At 36.9% G+C, this 27,520-nt stretch overlaps 1 protein-coding gene across 2 annotated transcripts in view; it reads left to right on the top strand.

Moving 5' to 3' along the window:
* Window positions 1–18,263, top strand: part of NAALADL2 (N-acetylated alpha-linked acidic dipeptidase like 2) — a 499,849-nt gene extending 481,586 nt beyond the window's left edge. For both annotated transcript variants that reach the window (XM_049803241.1, XM_049803240.1), the window contains one exon: window positions 14,158–18,263. In XM_049803241.1, coding sequence (XP_049659198.1) covers window positions 14,158–14,356 — 199 coding nt within the window. In that variant the 3' untranslated portion in view covers window positions 14,357–18,263. The remainder of the gene's footprint in view (window positions 1–14,157) is intronic.
* Window positions 18,264–27,520: the final 9,257 nt, after the last annotated feature.

Raw genomic sequence — 27,520 nt, 5'->3', positions numbered from 1 at the left:
TTTCTCTTCTAGAACTTGAATTAAAAAGAAAGGTGGATTTTTTTTTCTTTATTTCAGGAGGTGGGTTGCAACCTCCTCGTGTTTGTCCCCTGCAGGGGAACTAATACATCTTTTCTATATCTTTTTTTGTATAGTTTGTACACTCATTGCCAGAGCTGCAGTCTCTTGCTGAATGTATGTCCTTAAAAAAATAGATGCCTCATTCCAGTCTATGTCACAGGGCAATATTGGGCTGTAATTGATGCATTATTCATCTATAAAGAGCGATAAAATTATTCAAAGTTACTAACAGAATTCAAATTACTTTAATTTTTTATAATTATATTAGGGTATCCTAACTAAATTTAAGTAATGATGATTGACGTTGGCAAGTTGTTCAATACAGTGTAAGTAAACACTCTATTTCAGATGATTATCCTTACTTGAACGTCATGACATTGAACTGAAAATTTGACAACAGCCTACTTTCCCCATGATATTCTGTTTCCAACTGAACTGGAAATATACAAGTACAGCTTTCATCAGGGTATTTTAGACTTATCCAGAAATTTAGGCAGAATGAAAAATAGGAGGTTGAGAAATGTTATCCTGCTTTGCAAAGATTAACCTGGAGCTTGATTTGGGGTTAGGATAAAATCTCTTGAGTTTTATTGTACCTGAAGAATTTCTGCAATTCCCAATAGTAACCCTGGGTAGACTTCTTTCTATTTCCAGAATAAATGTTTAGGAACAAAATAGGATAGCTATTGGTATTTTTCATTTATCTGCCTTTGCATCTCATAACATAATCGTAATATTGATAGTTTTGTGATTTAAATTTTGTCATTATTTTAATGGAATAATCAGTAGGAATTTGTATGTTTGTTTCTTTTCTCTAGCTATTTTCTTGCTTTCTACTCTTACAATGTATATTTGTGCTGAACATTTCTGTTTATTTTCTGATGGTTATATTTTGATACTAGTACTAATAACCATAGATTACACTGCAGTGACATGTATGAAGCTAAGGTAAGAACAGAGGTTCCATTACTTTAGCCACTGTGCGTAGACAGGAAAAAATAAAATATATGATCTCAAACATATTGTCCTCTCAATGAGATGGTCAGCCTCAGCAGAGATACAAGATGATTCTATAAATGCTGATATATAGTAAGAAACCCTGAAATTCTTATCCTCATCAGCATTCAGTAGAGCGGGTATAGTTGTCTGCTAGGGACAGGAGAAGATGCTTTATCTCTGTATCCTAAACAAAGGGTGCTTCAGCAGTAAACAAAGATGGAAGCAAAGACCTGGGGCTCTTTCCCTGGAATGAAAGCAGCTTGTCTGATAAGGTCAAGGAAGTACTAGCTGACACCTGTTTTGATTCTGTTTAACCAAATCTCTGCACGGCTTCTGACAGCGAACAAAATTAATTTCTGTAAATGAATGTTTGCAAGTTAGGTATTTGGGCAAATGCGTCCATGCCGAGTGATGTGTCTCCTCTTTGTCTCCTTCCTGAATATTTTGTGCATCGGCTAATCCTTAAAACTCTTAGACTCTAAAAGTCTACTGTCATGCTTTTGCATGCTTTTCCCTGCTTTTCTCTCTATGAAAATACCTGCCAAAACACTGACACCGGCAGTATCATGGCTAACAAGACAGCATGTATCTTCCTGGTGTTTATGAATACTCAGCTCAAATCTTATGTTTGCCTAGACTGAGTGAGACCATTCCCCCTGTTCCTCATATATTTTATTATATTTCTTGTATTTGCTGATCACCACAGCCTCTGACAATCTGTCAGCCTAATGTATCTGTCAAGTCTGTGTGCACACTCCTTTAGGTATTCACACAGAGAGCTTGTGTCTTTTTGCTGAAAGGCATAGCACTTCAATGGCATTGGAACAATGAATAATAATATTGCAAAGAAATGTGATAAACAACAAAACTTCATGGAGTGTCAGGCACAGGACAGTCAGTATAGTAATATGTCCTCTCTTACTGGAAGTGTTTGATTTCTTCAGGTCCATGTTTAATCTTCATATTTGATGGATGCTGTTGATGCTAGATGAATCCAGTATTAAGTATGCAGTGTTCCTAGAATACCCTGTGATGCTCCCACCAAAATTTCGACATCTAAAAGAGTCACTAAAAAACAGTTTGTGTCTTTGGTCTTTAAAAGTAACGTCCAAAATAGGCACACAAGGGCTCAGGCTGTCATTTCTGCTCCAGTTAGGTGGCTTTTATTCTTAATAGGCCATTGCTTAAGCATCAGTTGTGTCTTGATTGACAGTTCTTTTAACGATTTCATAAAAGAATCAAAGTCAACTTGCGTAAAATCTTTAATTTAAGAGTTTCATCTTCGCTTGCCAAGCTTAAACCTGTCCATTAAGGCTGTATACATCTGTTACCACTATTTATGGAGTTGTTGCAAGTGCCATTGTGCTATGTCTAGTAGATGTAATTGAGTGAATTGAGTAATAAGTAGGTGAAAAGTAAGGATTTTGAAAACAATCTGTATTTTCAAGAAAGACCTCCAGCAGTTTTTATTGCTCATTTGCGTAAGTTAAAATTCTTCCTTTTGCTTCTTTTTATCATGGATACCCAGGTGTGACATTAACACTTTGTTAGGCTAAAAAATTACAACAAATCAGCATGTTATAATGCACTGAATAAAATACTCGCTATAAGCAATGATAGATTGTGCACCCTGAATTTGCTGTAATGAAATGAAAGAACAATCAAAAGATGCTTTTAGCACCACACAAAAAGGTAATTTGCATCATTGCTAATGTCATGCCACTCAAGTGTTTGTTGTTCACCAGAACAAATGTTTTCCTTTCAGATTGAGATTTGTTATATACATTCCTGACATATGTACAGAGTCTACTGGATTTATATCTGTTTTGCTGATAAACTGCAGCAGATTCTCAGGTGTCAAAATTCACTTGCCCTAAGACTCTAGTTTCTAGAGATATGTTTAGTAGGAAAATTAAAGTCCTTATTAAATCTCCATGTGTAAACAAGTTGCTCATTGGATTTACAGAGGACAAGCATTAAAGATGCAAATATCCTGCTAATCTTAAACAGTGACATAGGTAAACATGTAGTGCAATGTCATTTGAAAAAAAAAACCAAACACTCTAGCCAAGAGTTTCTACAGAAGATAATAATTCTGTCTCATTGTATAAACTCTTTGCAGATTTGGGGTTTTGTTTTGAACTCTTCATTTGTGGCTTCAAGTAAGAAATATTTCTGTATACTTTGTTGTATTGTTGGAGACGGTTTTGACCAGCGTGAACCAAACACGTGGAATATATATTTTTTTCTGCATTGTATTATGTGGATCAGAGAGTGATTTGATATGGTGCTGATGATTCTTAGCGTGGGAAACACTGCAACAATTCATGTTGCACTGGCAGTAGTAGACAATATTCTGTCTCCATATTATCTGCCATGTGCAATTTGTAAATACAGTACTAGAATGATGTTCGGGGAGAAGGAAAGAATTCTGTACTGGTTTTAGAATAGCGTACCTCAGATTTTGCCATGCATTCAGGATAAATGAATTTTTGTCTCACTGCACAGCAGTGATTTTCCATCTGACTTTTCACCCTAATATCTTGTATCTTTCAAAATTTGCATCTCTTTTCCTTCTATAATTGTTCCACGTCTTATAAATGGAGTTATGGTTAGTGTTATTACTTGTTTCACTTACTAAATCCTTCACTGGTATTTCTTGGCTCTGCAGTTCTTGTTCAGTTCCCTTCTCTCTGATACATGTCCAAATGTATTTTATACACCTACAATATCTTCTCATTTTCTTCTACCTTCTTCCTTCAAACGCTACAGTGTTTGTGCAGTCTGATTGTACTTTGTGCAAGTATAAGTTAGAGATTACGAACTCCAATATTCAGGACAGAAGTGACACACAGTTTCACTAAGACTTGCTTCATCGTAGCTCACTTCATGAAGTACTAATGGCAAAAAAATGACAGGAAATATTCCAAAGATGGTTTTGTGTTCTTCCCCAGAATGTGGGAAGGCAAAAAGAAGTTTCATGAGATAGGTGAATGGTGGCAGCTAGGCACTGTCAGAAGATCTGAGATGCTGTGCAGTGCTTGGTAAGTCTTTAGTTAATGCTTACTTGGAAGATGAATTTTCTCCCAGTCTTTGGTAGCGGACATGGAATGAAAGGATTAGGTTCTTGGTTTACATGCTTCTCTAAGTAGATGTCGTGTGTCTGGTGACCAGGATTTATAAAAGTACTGAAAATGATGAGTCGGTATCTAGAGTTTTTACAGCATAGTCTGCTATCTTAAAAAAAAAAAAAAAAAAAAAAAAAGGCAGTAACATGTTTGGCACACTAATTCCAGTTTAAAATCATAATTTGAGTCAAATTCATACATCCAAGTCACTAGCAGAATCTGGAGTAACAACCTTGACATAAGGTGGACTGAAAGTGTTTTATTCACTGTATTCCATTTAAACATTGTACCCAGCTGTTACGCGGAGGTATAGCATGGGTGGGAGGACAAAGGAACTTTCTTCTCTCTTGAGCAGCTACCAGAAGCCAAACATAATTAAGATCACTTCCTATTCACTCAGATGGTGCGGATACTCAAAATGGGATTTGAGGGACTTGGAAGAAGATACAGTCATGAATCTGATCATTCAGTGGATCAGCATAATGTGGTATTGAAATTAAGCTGTAACTCTGAATAGCACAAGAAGCTTACCCCGGGATAGCTTTTGCGACCAGTGCAGCTCCCCAGAACAGGCATAGTTAGGAAAGAGTAGGAACTGTTTAATTCATGAGGGACCTGTAAGAACAATATTCTAGGAGCATGAGCATTCTCTGTGCACTGGGCAACTTTGGGAAGGGTCCTGGCCTAGTCCTCCCAGCCCCTCTGGGGGTGATTGAACGGCACTGTGGTTATTCGTTCTCTAGGCCGGATAGATAGAATTTCTTCTGCTGGGTTATTGACTGTTTAACAGTCGTCCGTGTGTGAAGCAGCACATTAATCCTAGCATACATCAGTAACAATTACCAGTTTGATAATGCTCTTACAAATTCCTGCTACGGTTACTTTTTTTGTTATGACTGATAATCGTGCTGAATTATGCCCTTTCTTAATATTGAGAGATGCAATAAAGTGAGTGTAACTCATACTCAAAACACCTGATCCATCTGAGTGGCAATTCAAATGTTTTTTCCTTTGGAATCACCAGTACATGTAATGACCATGAAGTAATGACTGTATTTGTTGTCTTGTAAATTTTTACTATTTAAAGAGCATTTGCTACATAAATACTACTGAATTAGCCATCTGCAGAGATGTAATTATGGTTGACTTTAAAGCTTATTTAAACAGGGAACATGAAAATCTTTTCGTTACACCTGCAAAAGCAGAAAACCACTGTAATTAGGGATTATGTCATGGCTGGAAACCAGCTTTCTCACTTCCCTGATATGAATGGTAAACCCGGGTGTACATACCTTAATTTATTTTTCCTCTATGTACTTCTCATGAATTTTCTTCCATCCTTTTAATTAGATTGATTTATACACTTACAGAGTTCTGTCTGTAGTATGCATCAGACCCATTATGGTTTTGATACAGTACATATTATTATGTATATTGTAATTTAACAGAGCATTGTTTGTCCTGAGGACAAGACTTTATCCAGGACGTACAATTCCTCATGGTTTCCACAAATGTGCATAGTCTTGACCTTGCAAAGAACCTTTTTTTATATATATATATATAAAATGACATTTATTTGAATAAGTGGCCTTATTAGATGTTTTAGCCCATTTCACAGCAGTTGTTCTGCTAACTGTAAAAACCTTTTCACAGAAGGCTATTCAGTGAGCTCAGTGCAGAGCTATCATGTCAATGCCTAGCAAGTCTTCCGATTAGGATAAAGTTTCCATCCATTTTCCCTTGCTGGCAGATCTTGCTCAGATCTGTGCTTATGGTGCTAAAGAAGCCAAGAATATTTAGTTACAGAGAAAAAATAGCCTATGATCTCAGAAAGTTATACAAAGTATTACATTTTTAATTTATTAAATCTGAAAAACTTAATATTTTATACATTATTTCATTTTTCTTATAAACAGTAGGGTCGATAACATTTTTTATATCCAAGAAATATATGGTTCCACACTTTTGGCCATGACAGATAAGAACCACTCATGTATGTTTGAATTATTAGCCAGGAACATTTCTCGAATATAGTACAAAAGTAAGTGGAATGCATTGGAAAAATAGTTAAGACATAATGCTCTCCCCACTAAAGTATTACCCAGGCAATAGGGCTTAGAAATTTGGTGATGAGATCATTAACAGGAAAATTACCCTAACTGGGATTTTAAAAAGTGTTAATTTTGTGTATATGCATGCTATTGAAGGTAATAAAAACGTAACTTTCAGTATGTCTTTAAAGAACATAATATGGCATAATTAATTTTTTATCCATAGTTAACTCTTACGATAATGACCTTTCTGATTTTGGCTACAATGATTATGGTCTCACGTCTTATGGTACGGAGTTACTTAAGATGATAAACCTAGTCAGGATCAGAACTGGAGATCAAGGTCAGGCCAGTTTCCTGCATCAAACACTGGACACTGCTTGCTGCTTTGTTTAGAAATGGTATTTCTCCTTAGGTATCGGATGGTTTACATGATTTCTAAATAAAAATTCCTCCGAAGCCTTCAGAACATCAGCTGTGAGCCATTTGGAAATAATTTTATTAATTCACTTCCCTCAAGTCCTTCAAAATAGTAGCACATCTGCTTTGAATTTCAGTATTTCAGACTGAGACATCCTTAAAAGAAAAATAGTTTCCTCCAAATTATTCAGCATAAGCATATGTTTCTTTCATTTGAAAAGCAAGTGTAGCATAAATCAATCGAAGAACAACATGCCCACATTTGTTACCAACAGCTACGTTGTTTGAAATTTAACAAAGTATATTTCATACCAGTTGCTGCCAGCAAATAAGGTTTTAAAATACAGTTATATTAATTTTGTTTAATGCATCATCACTGTTAAGTATAGATGCAAGCCCTTGTTCTAAGAAATTACAGAAAAAATATTGAAGGATTGTCAAGGAATTTTTACATTTCTGCAGAGTATATATCATTCTCTCATCAGCTGCATGTAGGGTTTGAAAGCTCTATGGCAAGGAGTCTGATAGAGTGTTTTGTGGCTTCTTCAGGAATTTCAAGATAAAATCGCTTGCTTAATATCTATAAAACCCTAAAGAAAATCATGCCTAATTAATTAGAGGAGTGCTCTTTAGCAGTGATAAATAATTGCTTGCAACTTCCGAAGAGCAAATGCATCCTAATGTTTCCTTTTCTTTCCACTTCTATTCTGTGAAGTCATTCTCTCCTGTTGAAGCTGTAGAATTGATTCTTCTTGCTGATCTTATTTACTCCAAAGAAAGAAAGAAAGAAAGAAGTTGCCTAAACTCAGCAAATTTTCAACAGGGGAAAAACTATGAGTGCAAGGTAATGTTGATGTTCAGCCCTTGCAAACAGGTATTTTATTGAAGCCTGATTTTACTCAAACTCAGTCTCTAAACTAGTCAGACTATTTAGCTCTATTATTCTTTTTTGAGGATGTTCCAGAACATCAGACCTCTTATGATTAGCGACTTGCATCAAGCTTCCAGCTTGCATTTGTTCATGGTTATTTTATATCATACTAGAAGCTGTTTTGCTATCATAAGCCACAAAAACATAAAAAAAAAATACAGGAAAAAAATGATATAATTATTGTTTATTTAACGAAAGTGAAAACATTAAGCTACAGGTTGTCATAGATACGGTATCCCATTTGAAATCTTTCCCAAGCCGTCACAAAGCACTGTCCTATTATCAGAAAACCAAGATTAACATTCAGTGAGCTTTCTTTTATGTCAGTCTTTTCTGTTGACAGTAATTTTTCAACTATCAAAAGAACCATTTTCTTATATGTTTCAGAACAGAAGGGAAAGTGAGTGTTTTCTGTGAATGTTGAGTTTTGATCATAAAAAAATCCCCAAACAACCTTCATTCGGCTTGATTTCTTTAACAGACCTTTCACTTTCTCTTTAGGGTTCTGAATACCCCTACACGCAAACTGGAATCTAATCTAGTAGATGAATCCGTAACGATCACGACGATAGGTTTAAAGGTGGGAAGGTCTGTAGCTAAGGTTAGGATGGGTGTTTATAGAGTCAAGTCTGATAGGGTCACATGTTTAGGTGAAGATTGTTGGGGGCGATGAGGGCCAGCTGCTCCCTGACGGATGGGGAGCCAAGCACGATTCCGGGGCCAGCAGGGCAGTGGCTGCTCCAGCCATGCCTGTAGTGCCCAAGCAAGGCAAGCAGGGGCGGCCGGGGAGCGGCAGGTAAGGCTGGTCAGGGCCAGGAAGATGTATTCGTGCACGCAAAGCCTTGACAAAGGTCTAAGGCTGTTAAGGTGCATCTGGCCGAAATTTACGCTAGAGCTAGGGTTAGGCTTTAGTGATAATTCAGTAAGAGATTAGTGTGTTCTACGCAATGCATTCATTATCTTTAAAAAAAGTACTGTGATCAAAGATAACTGTAGGGAAATAAAAGATAATGTATCTTGTAACCGGCTATCGTTCCAGTTTGACTCCTCTTTTTTTCCTTTGTTTATTCGTCAGGCAATCAAGCCAAACCAAGCCTCAAGACGCTTCACAGAGCTGCCAAAACCAGGATTTCTTTTTTTTAACAAGCCCTATTCTAAATTGGCCTCCCAGAAATGAATTCAAACCTGGAATAATTATGTCCTTGTAGTCCTATGTCCCAACAGGATTTTGTTAAATGCAGACTTACCATAACCTCCATTTGCCATAACTGACTCAATTAGAGGTGTCCTAACTCCTATCTCTTACGCAAGATAAATTTCTATCTGGCAGGGACAGAATTTATCTGGTTTACCACTGTCACATAACAATGCCTTTGAAATGCCTTTCAGCTGGTTAGACTTTATTTAGGTTTGATATCTAGATTACCTATAGCTTATCAACTGCTGATAGCATGCAAATACATATCTTTCTGGCAGACATTCACCTTTGAGTCTACATGTTTTAAATGTATCACTTTCTGTAATATATACTGGTAGAACAATTTGCAGCCCTATAAATGAGAGCACTAAGTGAAGGCAGTTGACGGCTCTTAAAAAAGGATAGGATGTGTAGCAAACAAAAGTTAGGAACAATGTATTACAGATAAAGGATCCTTAAATATGACATGGTGAGTTCGTGGGGACTTAGGACAGTGAAAGAATAGTGACATTTACAGCTAAGTTGCCCTAGAAGGTTGGCTGCCATATCCCCATCTTCCTTGCTCACGTGCATCTCGTTGGATCACTCGGCCCCAGAGCCAGTGAATTCCACCGTTCGATCCAGCAAGAAATGAGCATTGTAGGAAAAAGTTTTTCCTCTGGATCAGGTATAATAAGATGTAATGACAGTTGACCAGTGCATAAATTTTGCCCTGATAAAACTTAGTCTTACATGGCTAGCAGCTATACTTTTATAATTATAAACCTTCTGCCACAATAGTGCTGTGAAATAAAATAGGTAAGATAAAATAACTGTATGTGGGTGTCAAAAAGTTTTTTTTAAAAAAAGAGAGGGAAGGAGAAGCACTGTTGGAGATCAAAAGGATAAGGGACCCAGAGGAAGAAGGGAAGCTTTCTGTACCTTCAGCATGAAGTTTTCTGAGGTACAAACTAACGTAAATAAACTAGTATAAATCAGCTCATGCAGTTTCCAGGGAAGAAGAATTTGTAATATTTTTATGTCCTGCAATAAATAAACACCCTGTGGAACTGGTAGTCCCAACACGTAAATATTATTATTGGAATGCATTTATTTATTTACCAAGTTAATAATATTTTATGTTTTACAAACATGAATGAAAACAAACTCCTAGATGTAAGAAAAGTGCATTCAAAACTGAACATTATCAAGAGAAAGGGAAATGAAGACAATCCCTGTTCTGGTGTGTTTTTTGTCTTGGAGAGTACAAGACAAAATAGTTCAGGGATTTATGAAATTGAATTTGTGAGGATGCTGAAGCATCTCTAGTCACAGCACATGGTGTTATAACTAGAGTAGGCAGAGGCTGCCTATAGCATTTATCTGTAAACAATTCTAATGTGATTCCACAGAGAAAACCTGCACTCATTTCATGTGGGGCTATATACTTACCATCATGTCCTAATGATTTAATAATTACTTTTCAAAATTTCAAATGTAAGCTCTTAGATAGGAGACTATTTGTAAGTACCTGAATAATTCAGCTTGTGTTGTACGTTACCCACACGCAAACTTTTCTTGTAAGCTAAAAACCTCTTTTTCATGACAAGAACGATGTATTAATCTAGTTTCATCTTGTACGGTCCAGTTGTCATAATACAAGCTGCAAAATAGTTTGAAGTTGTGTTAAAGTCAGTATGTTTTTAGTGTGACCTGTCATTCAAGAATTTGTCAAATTCATTTTGGTCTGGTGGGGGTGACATTACATCCTTATTTGTGATAATGAAAAACAGCATTTAACTCTTAATGGTGTTATTTTGATCAATAATACTTCTGTTCCTAGGCCTTCAAAGGGCTCATAAAATTTGTAGAAGATCTTTTAGAATTCATTTTTATAGTTTTCTTTGCTTTAGTTTGCTAAGGCTGACTCTTTTTGTTGGAGCCATTTTACCTCTTTCAGTGGTACTGCCTGAAGTTATTAATTAGGTTTGCTACTTCCCTGTTACACTTTTAAGGTCACTGTGATGTGTCACTGAAACAAGCCCATTAAGATGAATGATGTGTATTGTAATTTCATTAGTGTCATCAATAATGTATTGCATTTTTCTGTTTAGGAGTCTCTTTTTGTTTTGTATGGGTCAGGCTGACTGTGTGAATTATATTTATAAGATCAAAATAGTTAAAGATAAAGGTAGATACTTAAGCAATTAGGCCAGAGGCTGGAATTGTTGTTTTAGAGGTATACGCTACAAAACCAATTTGTATCAAGGAACATTTAAGTAATTGAATTTCACAGTATAAATTAAAGTCTTTTGGTATCATTATGCATGTTGTGGTCACATAGTGATATCTTGTGCCAATGAAATGGCTAGATTTTATTTTTCAATTCATGTGTAATCTTTAATGAAAATGCTTTTCTGACTTGTAAAGGCTTGGAAGTAATAACTGGACTAGCCATTTTTTCATTTGATGAAGCTTGGACAGAGATAAGAAGTAAAATGGTATAAATTGACTCTCATGAACATGCATAAAGAGAGAAATCATTTTATGCAACAAAGGGGTAGCATGGCTTGCCAGGCAAAGATAAGTAATTGGAAAATGTAAGATCCTGGTGAGAATTCCTAGCAGAAAATCTGAAAAAAACAGGTGCCGTATAATGTTACTTACTATTATTTGCATACATAAAAATAACAAATAGCTTCTGTCATATCATGCAATCAGCTATGCCAGTCATATTACCATTGCAAAAGTTAAGATATTCTTTTAAATTATGACAGCAGACTGCTTGTCTCTTTCATTCATCAAACAACTAAGCTTTTCTCTTTAGACACTGATTTGTACTGTCGTCAGGTGGGATGGGCTAGGAATACTTGTCTTTTACAGTGGATCACCTGCCTGTGGATTAACTATGGCATCACCTGTGATTCCAGAACCACAGCAGTAGAGCTAAACTGTATTAACATCCTTGTATGTGAAAGTAAACCATCTTTTTAGCCTGTGTGCCTTGTTCAGAGCACATTTGAAGATAGGGTAGGAGAAGATCTGTTCCTATTCACCACAAATGTTTTCTTGGCAGTTCCCAGATGTTCCAGTCTTCAGGTCATCCTCTATTTAAAGTCTGATTTCTGGCAGTCTAAGTTAGTGTTGCTCTGCTGATGGTTGTTGCACTATGACTTTTTTATTAGTTGACATTACCCCCAATAAGGAATAGAGGGATCCCAATGCAGATCAAGATGCCAGTGTTGTAGGCATTTGGAGCAGAATTCTAGCTCACTCAAACTCTCCCAGGCACCAGCAACCAGATAAGACTGTTACATGCCTCCTGAAAGTAATGTGATTATCTCTAGCATTGCCCCGGCTGTTCAAGGGCTTTGAGGGGTTGTGAACAGGCTTCTGGCTCCCTGTGAACTATGGGAACTGTAGAGGAGGGTTCTTCAGAAGCCTGGTTCTGCTTGCACTGATCTCAGCAAGAGTCCCTGAATTGATTTCAGAGGGAGCAAAATCAATCCCTGCTTTGAAAACTACAGTATTTCCCATAGCACAGCCTATCCTTAAAAACCAACCAACCAAGAATTTATCTGGTTCTCAACATACACAGTTTTCATTTACTGTATCACAGAGACACTTTAGGGACAGTCCATAATATAACTTCAGTCACCTTTGAGCGTAAGCTGCATTGTAGTCTCAAGGAACAGTAGCATCAGCTCAGAACTGAGGAAGCAGGCAGTTGTCCTCTGCCTGCTGCAGTGCAAGCTGAAGAAGTGATTGCCACATCTGCTTGTTACTGTCCTCTTGATGGAGGTTTCTGTCCCTGCTGAGCTGTTCCTACAAGTGCTCCTAACCTGTTTCAGTCTAAATGATCTAGGTCAGTGATGACCTACTATTTAAAGGTCTATTTAAAGAAGCTATCGTCCTACTGCAGTGTTGGATTCAAACCGTTTCCTACTACTATGTATTGCATTGCGGAACATTTAAAATGGATAGATGTATTGCTGTCGGGATAAAAAGCTTACCCTTCCTATTGTGCATTGCTGATTTTGGATGTATGCCCACTACAGGAAGGTAAAAACATAAGGACTGAAAAATTGTGTTGCGAGGATAGGAGTTACTTCATATTTTTGAAAAATATTTGAAAAACATTGCCCCTCATGCAAAAAACACTTTTTCAAACTGGAAAACATGGCAGAATACTGTAGATGTTCTGTGTTGTCATTTATCGGGCTACTTCATTACCATTTCCCCTTGTAGACTGGCAATCAGATGATTCATATAATGCAAGATACACTTTTGTGGTCGTCTGTCTTGAAGGTACTTGGCAGTTTTAATACTAATTTGGAGTTGCCATTGGGCCTCTTCTGTCATGCAGTTAGGTTACTGACGGAGTATCTAAGTTGTCCTGCTTTCTTGCTGGCTTCATTCTGTGAAACAACTTCTCCCTGGCCCTGAACACCTGCCTCGTATTTAAGGATAAGGTCCTGCAGCGAATCACGTATAGCTTTGCTGTTTCGAATTTCACTCGCTTCTGTTTACAATCAAAGGAGCTCCTGGGTGGAGATTTATGATATTTACATGCTCTTCTAATTAGGGTAATGATTCCACCTGTTTTTAGATAACATTTATAGCCTGCTTCAAAGAGTCTCATTGAAATCACTGACTAGCTTTGAATTCTGAGCCTTCAACACCTCATGCAGATAACATTTCCAAGGGATCAGACATTACTTTGCATGTGTTTTTATATGAGCCATTAAAAAGTCTTGCAAATATTATAGGAAAACACAGATTTCATTTCATAAGGGTTTGGCTGTATGTTCCATTTATTTCCTTCCTCAAGTATGTGACATTAAAGATGGGTTGCTCTTGTTCTGATGCCACAAAGGATTATTGATGAAATAAAGGCTCTGCTGAAGGCAATGGGAGTTTTACCATTGACTTCAATGCTGCTAGAATTTCACCTCTGAAGTGTGAAATAAGTAACAGGAGCAGATAGGAAAAAAAAAAAAAAACAAACCATGCCTATGATCCACAGTAACAACCAAACTTTTTTAGAGGGGAATAAATGGAATCCAGCTGAGACATGAAATACTTCATGAGGGGTGTGATAGGCCTAGGCTAATGATTTTGAATAAAATCTTGAATGGTCAAAGAGGAATGTGAGATTTCTTTGCCGGATTTAGTGAATGTTTCAATGTATCTACACCTAGATCAATGAACAGATGTAGTTTACAAAGCTGTAATAAATATGCAGTTGTCTTGCAGTTTGCCATGGGTCAGCTTTATTGTGCATAGTATGTATCATCTGTAAAGTGGGGCTGATACTTGCAGAGTTTCTTGATGATTTCTGATGAATTGTTTTGAGTAAAAAGTTTACCATTCTCCATTGTTCTCTTTTAGAAATATTCTTTACAGACTGGATGAAAGGACAAGCCAGTTTTCAGTACTGCTAGAGGCACTGGAGCACTGCAAACTACATCAGTCAAATGAGACCATTCAAGCAGCCTTGTCAGAGGTGCTGAACAGCATCAATTCAGCTCAGGTTTACTTCAAAGCAGGACTTGATGTGTTTGAGACTACCTTAGCTGGAAAGAAATGAGAGGATTCTCTGCATTCTAAGACATTTGTTTACAACTTGCTAAACAAAAGTTCGACTTGGACCAAAATTTCTCTGAGGATGAAACCTTCCTCAATTTTTCTTTCAGTTGGCGCTTAAAGGTACTGCAATGAGTGTTTTTATAAATATAAAACAGTCTTTTGCACTGTTCACAATATATCTCAAATCTCTGTTTCTGAATGTATAAAACATAATGAGAGGGAAAAATGCTTAAGATAGGGTTTTTGGAAGGACATCTGCTGTATTTTTATATGTAAAATATATTTTTATGACTAAGAGCTCAATCTTGCAAAGTACCGAGTCCTGCAATATGCTGAAGACCAGGTTCTGAGACACCCCAGATGTATACCCAGGTGAGCTTTCCGTGCCTACTCTGTCAGAAAAATGTGACTTAGGTATACTCTTGTGTTTCTTAACTTCCTCAGCAAACTCATCTTCTACCTTACTCCTTTCAGACTAAGTAGCTGAAGGATGTGGCATTTCCTTGGGTATCCAGCACTGGAGTTAATCAGGAAATGCCCAAAACACCCTTACTGGTGCAATCTAACATCTTTACTCCTGTGGAACAATAAATACCTCAGTTCTGAGAATACAGATGAACTCTGACTATCCCATTTCTGTATGCAAAAAAGAGTTGTTTTGTCTAGTAATTCTTGGAGAGAAAATTTTAGTGATGATTTCAAATGATTTGAGAAGTTTGAATCGGTAATTACACTTGTACAAAATTACTTTGAATCTTTATGTTAAATAAAAGTACTGCCTAGTCTTATAAGGCTGCAAGCCTTATAAGTTTATGCATTACAGAGCAGCCCACTTCAAGGTCTCTCTAAATTTCCAGAGAGCAATAAATGAAAAGACGACCTCAAAGTTCTGGGAACGTTTTGGGGATTCCACCACTCGGCCGCACCACCCACTTTTCCAGGCTGGATCATTCCATCAGTAGTGCCTGGCATATAGGACCTGGATTGTTGTCAAAAAAGCACAAGGAAAACAAATTCATTCCCTACTGTAGAACCAGGAATTCACCTCTGAAGGCACAAGCTGATGAAGCGTATTGCAGGCCTAAAACTCAAATCTGTTTTGCATTGGTGGAAGCCCTATACAAAGGCTGTAATCACACCATTACGTTGTTGGCCTGAAGTAATCTGTGAATGAAAGGATCGGGAGGTTCAGTGTCCTAACCTCTAAGGGGATAATATACACACTTGAGAATTGCAGGTCTTAATAATATAAACAGTTGAAATTGTTAAGCCCTATTGGGTTTAGAATTTTACAATCTCAGATGATTCTGAGGTTAGAGCTTAAAAAATTAATTTTATGTAGATACTTAGAATTGAAACATAATTTATTTGATGGTAACATTAAATGTATTGTTACCCAGTTTGCCATGGAAACATTGCAGAAACATTTCAGGTTGCAATAAAAATGGAAGAAGTATCTGTATTAATGTAAAAAAAAATCGCCTTCTGGAAAATTTCAAAGTGCACAGTTTGGTGAAAGACTTTAAAAAGTGCATGTTCTCATAGCAAGAAATGAGAGTTGTTTACAGATCTGAGTTTTTATTTCAAAAAGTCCTTGGCAGATGGACCTCTATTAGCAATGGCCCGGGACTAGGTACATACAGCTATGCTGTCGCTACATTTCTTTGCAAGTTATAATCATAACATGGGCAAAAGCATCACAGGTCTGACCAGAGGCACAGCTATGCAGGTGTACAGCTACAACTGAAGTGGCAGTATGTTCACCATCAGTCAGCATGGCTGCATGAACTTAGACATGATTATCCCTTATCTTTACTTGGAATCTGGTAAGCAAGAGTATATGATTATTCTTTTGCTAATGCAGTTTTGCTCCTAAACAATTCTGTTTACTGCAGACAATTTGACTTCTGAAGAGTAACATTTTTTTCTGATACTATAATGTTTGTTCATCCCCTTGTTTCCATAGTTTTTAGTATTGTGATACTTAAATGGTTGGAATAGCCACATTTGAGTTGTATGTTTATTCTGTGATCATATTTGGGGATGTACTGTTCACACTACATTTCAATTGTATTTCCTAATCGGGATCACTCTTCTAACAGTTTGTTTAGTAACATGTTTTATTTAGAGTGCTGACTCACTGTGGAGCCAACATCTATGGTCTTAAATGATACAGGATGAGGTGCCATTAAGAGACCAAAAATAGAGATTAACACTTCCTTTAACTCTGCTAGGTGAATTTAATGACGGCTTCCTCATTTTTAGTATGTATGTTCCACCAAAACCACCTCTAATGTAACCAAAGTGTACTCATGCAAAATCAGTGAAATCTGTTGGGAAGACTATCCCTCATGTATGATTTCTCAGCCATGTAATTCCTCGCTAAAACATTTATCTTGTTTTCTCACTAATGTCCTTCTATAACCACTTTTAAAATAGCAGACTTCAGAGTACTCCACCACTATAAATGCCTATCTATTCTAGAGACAATCATATATTCTTGTTGGTGAGATGAATCAGATGAGCTATTTAGGGACCTAAATGCATTGATTTCAATGTCATCTCACACTTCTAGATCTCTGGGCTTTTATTTCAAATGTTCAAATCTTATATATGTGAGTGCTCAGTGATAATATTTGTACCATTATAGCTTTGGAAAAGGCACTTTTGAGCCATATCCTTCCATTGATTTTTAAATCCTACCTATTGACTTCAAAGAACTTATAGCAAGTTAAGGTCCTAAATACCTGGTGTGTTTCTAACACAGAATTTTTGCCCAGCCAGCTGTGGAACATCAGCTAAAGGAAGGTGTTAGCAAATCATAGTAGCTTACCCAGATTGAATTCATTCCTATATTGTGTTGTAATAAACGGAGCGCCCTTAAAGGCAGAAGTATGTTTGCAAATTGCCTGAATGATACTAAAAATTTGTTACCTTTTCAGAAACATCAAGTGCCAGAGACAGTATAGCAAATGCATTGATTGCTATGTAATCTAGAGTCGTGCTCACAGTGACCAGAAAATCCCTGCAACTTGTAATATTTATATGTTAAGACAGTTGATAATAAAAAGCTAATAAGATTTTATTTAGTGCGTATTTTAAAGAGTCCATAAAGAAGCTAAAGTACAATCAACTCAGATGAATAATAAGTACATGGGAGCTGGATTTTGAGTACTAACCTTAAAAAAGGCAGTGAATTGCTTTTATCATCCGAGAAAAACGGTATCTGTGCAAATACTCAAACACACAAATACGCAAATGCCTTATATCTTCAAAACATTGTACAAACACTAATTTACTTGCAGTAATATGATACACCTACGTAAACACAGATGTAAATAATAACTACATGAGAAAATTAGCAAACACTTTGCGCTGCTTCACTTACCTTTTAGGGAAGTATTTCAGTCTAGACATGTAAAAGAAAGCACTTCAGCCGACCTCAGTTCTTGCAGCAGTAGGTGGGGAAAGGTTAAATCTCTCAGGTATCACAAAAGGGACCTCTGGAGGTCATCTAGTCCAACCTCCCAGCTCAAGCAGGGTCACCTAGAGCCAGTTGCCCAGGAGGGACTATGTTCAGGTTGCTTTTGGATCTCTTCCAAGGATGGAGATTCCACAACTTCTTGGGGCTACCTGTGTCAGTGCTTTTTCACCTTCACAGAGAAGTCTTTCCTTTTTCTGTAGATGTAGTTTCTCCAAATCTCTCCCTATATTTCTTAATTGTTAAATTATTGTAATTAGTTTAATTGCAAACATTCAAAGGGTAACCATCATTTCATTCAGTGAAAACTCCTGGCCAACGTCTCTAGGATTTCACAGTTATTATGTTGGAAAGTTTGTATAAGATTTGTCCTTCAAGCAATGGGGGGAGGGGGGGGGGGGGTAAGTTGTAGAGACCAATGACTTTACCTTCTGAGGTCTTTTTATACGGACCCTGGTTCCCAGTTACAGGATTTCTTTTTAACCAAATTTCAGGCGCTCAGTGCAATTCTATGGCTTGTGTTATGCAGAAAGTCAGGCAAGATAATTGTATGGGTCATTCTGGCTTTAAAAGCTATTAAATACTGTAAACATAGTTATGTCAGTTATGTCAGGGCCTGTATTCTCAAGGGAGCTGTTAAGAGTTTCCTCAAAAGCCTTGTGTTACAAGCTGTTACCTGTGTTACTCAGAAATGGGTACCTCTAGCATACATTATAGTTGCTGTCTCAGGAAACAAGCATAGGTGGAAGATGTTCTTTCCCTTTAGCGCTCTGTAACATTTTAGCAGTATTCTGCCAGTCCCAGAAAGGTGAGTGATAGGAAACAAATGAGTAAGAATGAGTAAGAAATGATAGACAAACTTAATCAGAGTTGGCACTACCTAGTAGCTACCTACAAAATAAAATAAGCACATAATTTTTTCTGACCTTGTGCGTGTCATCCAGTACCTTCCATTACATGATGGCTACATATGGAAGTTACATGTGTAAATATACTGTATTGCAGCATTTCAAATTATTAAGGATAAGGACTCAAGCCATATGCACAAACCTGTACTTTAACATGCACACTTGAACCTAGGAAGTGCCTAAGAATAATGAATACTCATCTAGGAAGCAAAGGATTTAAGAATATCTAAATTAGACTGTATGTTTACTAAAACTATGGTGCTATCAAGCCTAACTTTTTTTTTTTTTCCAAATTTTAATCCCATTGCTGCTGGTTATTTCTACTATTGCTCATTCATACTCGTCATAACTGGAGAGTATGTACACCTGCAGATTTAGATTTACTGAAAGATTATGTTTCCCCTCAGGCTTACTGACTGGGTCTGGTTTTTTCAGCAGGGTTGACTTTACCATGACTGCTTATCAGGGTACTATTCCACATGAGTGAGGTCAGCAGAATTGGCCACTATGGAATTTCTCAAAAGATTTGGTATCAGAATATTTTTTTTATTTGTGTTTAGTCTATTCTTTTTAATCTCTCAACATATATAATTACAAGCAAGGGTATATTTTTCAAAAAATGGGCAGGAGTCTCTTGAACAATGTTAAGTAAACCCACAGGGCAGAATGTAAATGTGTGTGTACAACTGGTGTATTATAATCTAGCATTAACTTAATAGTTATTATAAATGTTGGCGTGGCTTAATGCACACATTCGCTTACGAGTTTCACGGATTGGAATTAATACAAAGGCTTAATTTAAGAAATGTAATCAGAATATAGGCATGGAACAATGTTTTTTGCTATGTAGATGTAGTATATGCTTACTCATCTGCCTAATCCATTTGGTTAAAACAGATTAGGGTGTTGTTTAAGCTACTTTCTCTGTTTTCTTTTCCAACAAGCCTTTGAGTATCAAGTCTTGCTCTTTATTTTTCTTTGAAATGTGTGCTGCCTTTAGTGTTTATGGAAAGCTTATCATGTGTTAAGACAGCGTAACATCTTCTTGTCTGGTCATTCCTGGATTACTTTATAGAACTAAAAGTGGTATTTCAAAGCATGGTCTTTGGAAAAAGGTCCTTTACTGACCAGTTAATGTATATGATATTATATGCTTCAGTGGCTGCCTTTACCATGCAATGGTATAGGTATGCAATATGATGCTTTAAGGCACTAATTTAAGACAATGAGGTTTTTTTAATAGTATTGCAGAGACCTGCTAATTTTCCCCCATTTGAAACTGTTCTCTCCTGAGCATACTGGTGATACAGCAATGTATTAAGTCCTCTTAGCACCTGCTATAAGCTCTTACTACAGGTGGCATGTTAGGGGGTTGTCTGAGCTGTCAGTGTATTTCTGCAGTTTTTAATTAGTGTCTCTTGTAGCTCCGCTCAGCTTTTATGTAGCACAGTTCTGATACCGGTTCAAATGACACCAAGGTGATATGGATAGGTCTGACTGATGTATTAGCTTGCTACAGAAACTGCTGTTGCCCCCTGTCCTTAAAAAGTTAAATATAATACTTGGTAAGTACTTCCCAACTTATGGTGTTTTCAGTCTGTATACTGAGGGTTCTGAAAAAGTACTGGAACACTGAGTTTTTTTCATGCAGTCTCATTTCCTGTTCTCAACAGCTGAAACATCTTGTAGTCTATGAATCCACTGGAGGAGAGATAAGGAGATGCTTACTATTTCATACTTAAAGCAGATAAGATGAATGCAAATTCTCTTTGTTTTCCCTGTGCAGTTTATGCAAGCTAATATGCAACATACTCTTATCACATACATTATGATTTGGTATTCTGAGACAAATGGAAAATGAATGTTGATTCCATATCCAGAGGAAGTATAATGAATTCAGGGAACACTTCACATTCAAGTATCTTAACCGTCTGCATAGAGTGAGAAAAAATGCAGGTGAAGATACTTGGAACAGATACTTTTGGGGGTTTTAGTACAGGTCTGGAAAATAATATTCTTCTGTGTAAGGCCAGATTTTAGCATTGCATTCATACCTAGCTATGTGGTAATGTATTGTATGTCCTTATTGTTCTGCCTTTGAGGATTAATGCTCAAATGCTGTTATCAGTGATCATGTTAGTCTCAATACGAACTATTATTTTTATGTCATGTAACACCTTACAGGGTTTACCTAATTGGTTGGAATATGCAAGTATCTCTGCCTTTTGTATGCAAAAGAGCAGCTGCCAAGTTGTGTTATCTTCGTCGAGCTTTGACATAGAATGTGAGACGCCTGAATGATGACTCCTTCATTCCATCTACTTCTAAATTTTCATGTAGTAAAATCAAGTTGCCACAATTGATAGCTAGTCAATTCAGAATATTAAGTAACTAGGTTTTTTGACCATGCAGTAATATAAACTTGATGCAGTGATTCCTGGAAACCAATAAATATCATGTTATGTGGAAATGTGCAATGAAAGGTTGATTTTTATAACACATTATAGAACGTTGAGTCTGAATAAAATAGGTTATTTGCAAAATTAGTTTACCTTGTATCAATTTGTACTTTTATAACATAGTGTAATAAAAAGGTAACATTGGCCATTAATGTAAGTAGATTCTATGTACTTTGATTAAGAAGCACGTTTTACTTTTTTGTGCTATGATGAATATGATTTTTGCAGTCCGTGGAGTGTTAGTACAGAAGGCACTGTGGACTGGAATTCAGTAGTAGACATATTGTGAAAGTGGTTGTGAATTAGACAATGTTTTTTCCATAGTTACATTTTTGCTAGAAATTAAACTGGAATATGAAGATGTGTATAATGTACATTGCACTGAATGATTTGGAATTATATTCATTTGCTTTTTTGTTGGTTTTGCTTTTCTTTTTTAATTGGTTCTGCCAGTGAGCTGTAACATATGCCTCTCAAGCTGCTGATTCAGTAACATGGATCCCAGGGCATTAAAACATAATGGGAAGAAGGCAAAAAGCAAGGGAAAAAAAAAAAAATAGCTAGACAGAACCTTAGAACCTGGGCTGTGATAATTTACTGACAGGTAAATTTTGAATTATCCACTTTTTTAAGTGCTCATATATAGAAAGCCCAGATATTCCGATAAATGGTCTTTCAGGTAGAAAGAAATTGTTCTTGTATGTTTTTGAGAATCAAGAATTTGAAAAGTAGTTAGAGACTTTGGATCAAACACAAAGTATTCAGGATGAGACCAAAAAAAAAAAAAAAAAAAGCTACTGAACAACCTTAATGCTATCGGATGAAAGAGACCAGTCCATTCTGAAAATCTTGACGATATGTAATGTTCAGATTATATTCAATTCAGATGATTAGGCTTTTTCCCATAGTTCAGAGGTCCTGAAATAATAAGGTGGTAGTTATCTCATGAAAATATGAATTCCATGTTTTGCTTTTAGTACATGAGAAGTTGGAGGCTTTTCTGTATTTATGAAGCACTTGAGAGGTGTAATGAAATAGTTTCATTGTAAATGAATGTGTATTTACAAATTTTATTTCCATTTTGTGTAGGGTTTTTTTTGAAACTGCTTTTCTGTTCACCATATTAAAAGGAAAGATAAAAGTGATACCTTGTTAATATTTTTAATCATGGCTAGATCATTAACCTAGTTTGATACATTAGCTCCGTACAAGGTGCAGCTCTGACTAGAATATCTCATGTAATATTAAAGACTAATTTTTGAAACATATTCCTTCAGAATATGTTTCCTTTAAGCCATATAAACTTGTGCCATGAAAATAAAAGCTAACTGTTATGTCAACGAGTTTATACAAGTATCTGATTTGCAATTCTTGCCTATAGATCTGTGGAAGTCAATATTACTGAAAAATGTCATTGAAACTAAACGTTCTTTGCCTGGATATCAAAATCTTCTTCTGTGGCTCTGCTTAGGAGATTGGACCATTATCCTCTTTCACTGAGTATTTATCTGAGCAAAATTAAAAAATAATAAATGTGTTTTTAACATACAGCGTTCCAAGTAGTCAGGCTTGGTATAGACCAGATTTGTCCAAGAGAATGGGAATATAACCAATCTTCTTCACTGTTTTCTTTAACCTTGAGATTGCTGTGGCATTTCTTGCACCTGTATTTCTCATTAAGTAGTAGCATAGAGATCCGCATGGGAGTGGAGTCTACAGGATCATGTAATTATGAAGGCATTTGCTCTTTATATGAAGTGCAGGTATGGTAAACCATGCAACTGAAGTAATGAATAATTTGACGCTGTCACAGTGACGTGTTTATATACTAGGCTGATGAGCAGGAAGGGAGTAGAAATGGATTCTGGCCAGTGGTAGCTGCCTGATGGGGCCAACAGTGGGTTGGAAGTCCTAAGAGTGCCAGAAGTGGGCACTGGGAAAGGCAGGTGCTGGTAAGACATTTGAATTGCACCAGGTGCCAGAAGGCACACAGTGGAGAGCTGTTTCTTGCCCAAAGAACTCTGATGCCAGTTTAACCAGCTCTGAATCTGTTCTGAATGCACTGCAGACCAGTAAGAGCAGTTCAGCCCCACACTGATCTGCTTATTTTGGAAAGGTCAAGGTGTGAAATAGCTAAGACTTTTAACACTGGAAACGATGGCAAATCCTGTCTTTGCCAGAGAAACCTGGGGCTCTGTGGGTTACTTTCTATATTCTAGCAGAAGAGAATATAAAAGTGACTGTGAGAGTGGTGCTGTGAGCTGAATCAATTTTGAGATACTTAGTAGCAGCAACTGGATCACCGTTCTCTCCCTAACAGGCGAGAAGTAGAATGGGTGATCCGGGGACTGGATAAGGTAAGCTGGGTCTAAATAACTGATTTTAAAAAGCCTTAAAGCCTTTGTTGAAACAAATACACAAAGGCACCAAAGCAAAGATTTCTTTCAGTATAGTAACCTTGAACAGTCCATTGACCTTATTTCTAATAAACTTCAATCTCTTTCTGCTTATAGTCCTCCTCTCAGCTGCAGAGGCTCTGGGCTGTATCTCAAGTGTTGTAAACCAAGATCGCTCCTTTGAGGCTGTCAGCTTACATCAAGTGAAGATCTGATCTGCTGTTTGTAGCTCAGCCTCAAACAAATGGAAGCATTTTCTGACGTGGCTTGACTCTCTCATTTCAAGAGAAATCTAGTAAGGTTTCTAACCAATGCCTCCAATTCATCTTTGGTATATTTGAGCTGAGGCCAGTTCTATGCCAGCGATCAATTATCCCATTGGGTTAAGGGTTACTTTTCCCACGCAAAAGAGGACACACATCAGAACTAACACCATGCCAATACTGACTTCCTTTTAACTTGTGTGTTGGTTTAATAGCAAGTATTGTACTTAAAATTGGACCTCTCCCTTAAACAAACTTACCTGTCATCCCTTAAGAATAAGCTGCTTTTATACTATATAATCCAAACCAGTTTCATACAGTATCCTTCTGTATACCTTAGCTGGGATTAGAGAGGAAGATGATGAGCACAGTGCCCTATCAGAACTATGTCACTGTATCTTCTATAGGAAGAAGGGGAAATAATGGGCAGAGATGTACTATAAGAGCTGAAAATACAGAAATAGAAAATACAAAACTTAAAACGGTAGAAGTGTTCACATGGTGTTGGTTATGCAATTTGGAATGAAAGTTAAAGAACTAATATCTAAAGTCAAACAAAATGGGTAAATACTGTGTCAATATTGACCAGAGACAAAATGGCTGAGAAATGCCTTTGATGGTATAAATGTGTGGAGGTTGTTACAGGACACACAGTTAAAAAAATGGTCTAAATCCGAGTTACATGGATATGTGTAAGTCGTAACATGAGAGAAGGTGTGCTGCCATATGACTAGTCAGATGTTGAAATGTCTTAATACCTATCAAAAAGGAACTGTTGTATTCCATACTGGAATATGGCATCCAGAAAAACAAGGAGAAAGAGATTGCTGTCTGCCTCTACCACAAACAAGTTGACATTTCTAACTGTATTTCTGGGGGTTTCCTCTGAATAATAATAGAGCTCAGTGTAAGAATTCATGAAGATGGATTTGTCTGTAGCCTGGGTGACAGGCAGGTGTTTGTCAGCGTGGGACTATATATGAAAGATGGTCAAATTAGCTGAGTAAGTTTCCACATATGTCATGTGTCACTGCATTCCTAAAGTGAAAGATCACTGCGTTATCTGAAATGAAGATGCGGAACTATGATGGGAGACCTTGATATGCAGGTGTTACTTATACAGTGAGCGTGAAAAATTAGATCATACCCCCACGCATGAAATTCACATTTTCAAATTCTAGGAGGATGACCCTATAATGAACACTGACTGAGTTCACTTTCAGGACTGTGCCATTCATAAAGCGCTTGTCACGCTCTCCTAGCACAACATAATCAGGGCCCTATGAGTGAGTAATAGCCTTGTATTCATAGCAAGGCAATTTATTATCCTATATGTAAAATGACAACTTCATTATCATTCACTATTATAAAACAGCAGGGAAAGTAGCAGTTGAAATAAAACGGCAGCTTTTTAAATAATTCTTTTTACAGTATGAAAATCCAATACATAAATTCGCCGCCTGTAACATTTTTATTAATCTATGAAGAATTTAACTTGATGTTCCATGGCATACTTCACTGATGCGTCATCATTAGATTTAGAGAGAAAAAGTTGTAGTGACTGGGTGCAGCATCGTGGTGTTTTTTCAACCAGCTATGTACCTCCTGGCTGCGCATTTTTAGATTGGCAGAATTCTGCCTCAGTTACTTTGCTGGCCATCTCAGGAATGACTCTAGGCTGTGATATTTGATGCAGCTTTGTAAACTGCAGATACTTAGTTCTGGTCACAATACAGTACAAAATATTTGACAGATGATTGGTATTCTCATGGGTTTTGCCTTTATTTCCATGAGGCTTTCACCATCCATACGCGGTAAGCAACCGTTCACTTAGCTCCTGCTGGTAATACTGGCTTTTCAGGGTAAGAGGAACTCTTTCTTGTCAGAATAATTATATTTACCCAACTTTTCTGTCATCTATCAATACTTCTGAGAAAACAACCTTTTCAAAATACATTAATTTGCTTCAAATTACATGTGTTGATGCCCATCATTTTACAAATCTAGAATAAATGAAAATGAATGATCAACCATGATAGGTAACTCATTAAGTAGACATAAAACAGATTACATAAGAAGGTGTGATCCGGTTGGTGGTTTGAAGATCCTTCACAGTATGGCAAGGTTGGCATCATTAACTGTAATGGAGAGCTAAGTCCATTGGGAGAGAGAAACCACAAACCATCAGATTTACAGAAGGAGCATGGGAACAGTGTGAAGTTGAAAGGGCTGGTACAACTCTTAATCTCCTTGTTTTTAGAATATTTAGGTAGGTTATTTTAATAACTTTTGTGCACCAGTTCTCTTTCCAGAGATCATTCAGAGGCCAGGCCTCAGCCAGGACACTTCACGGATCTCTAATGTAGCCCGCTTGAGGAACTACTTTACAAGTTTGTTATTAATTTAATCAAATATCATCAGAGAGGGCACTGGTTACTGCTGCAATACAATTCTTTTTGAAAAACGTCTGTCAGAGAATGTGTTTGCATTCCAATATGGAATTAATAGTGAGTAATCCATATGATGAAGGCTAAGACAGAAAGTTATACTGAACCAGCAAATAAATTTACTAGGAAAAAAATTACTCTTGTAAATCTTACATAAAAATAAATTGCTATGTTGTATGAGCACGTCAGGGTCTCTAAGCTGGTCGGTGTCACAACACCCTTATGACCTAAAGAGGTTTTCTATTTTCCTCTTTTATAGATAGTGGGACTAAGGTGAAGGCAGTTTGCAAAGAATGAGGAAGGCAGGCATCCTGGGGACCTCCTGCATTCCAGCAGAGAAGTGTAACGGCCGGACTGTCCTTCTTAAGCCTTTGTCAAAGACAGCGATTTTTGCCAAGATAAATTTCTCTAGTCAGAGAACAGTTACATACTTTTTTTTTTTTTTTTTTAACAAGAGGACATACAAAAACTTAAGAATTCTCTCCCTGACCAATTGTATGACACTTTGGATAAATCTTTATATGCAATAATACTCAAGGACCTAAGTAATACATCGTATTTGATCTGGCCAGGCATAAATCATTTATTCATGATGTATCATTCATAACTTGATTCATTGACTCATCTTTAGACAAGACAAGGTCAGTAGAAAAAAATGATTAAGCTTTTTGCCTGCAGGAGGAAGAAGCTTAAACAACAAATTCATCTTCACATCTGACCTCATGAAACTTGACAGAAGATTTTAAAAATAGAAGTAGACTTAAAAAGCCAACTTTTACTCCCAATTACACTAGTTTAAATCCACAGTCACTCCACTGACTATAGAGTAAATGGGAAAAGCCTGTACAAGTCAGTGGAATCATTCTGGAGTTCGTACCATCGGGGAAGAATTTGACTCTGAAAGAGGGGACTTGGACATTTGAAGTTGAAAACAATGTGCCTGAATATTTTATCGGATCAAAGATGGCAAGTCAGACTCTGTATCCAGTCATATCATTATAAATCTGGCAAGATGACATGAAATTTCAGACTGGTCTGAGCCTTCTGGCAAGCTGAACTGAACAGCGTCCTTGATTTACTGTTAATGTTTTTGCCTGTGTTACTATTGGAATTTCATTTCAGTGGACCTACTCCCTCCTGGAGTGTCCTTGAGAGCAGCGTCTTTAGAACAGGTCACTGTTTTGTTAAATAGCACAGGGTGCAAGAGTATG

Source organism: Accipiter gentilis, chromosome 6 (assembly GCF_929443795.1).
Source record: "Accipiter gentilis chromosome 6, bAccGen1.1, whole genome shotgun sequence".
Taxonomy (NCBI): Eukaryota; Metazoa; Chordata; class Aves; order Accipitriformes; family Accipitridae; genus Astur; species Astur gentilis.
This window is presented reverse-complemented; position numbering and strand designations above follow the sequence as displayed.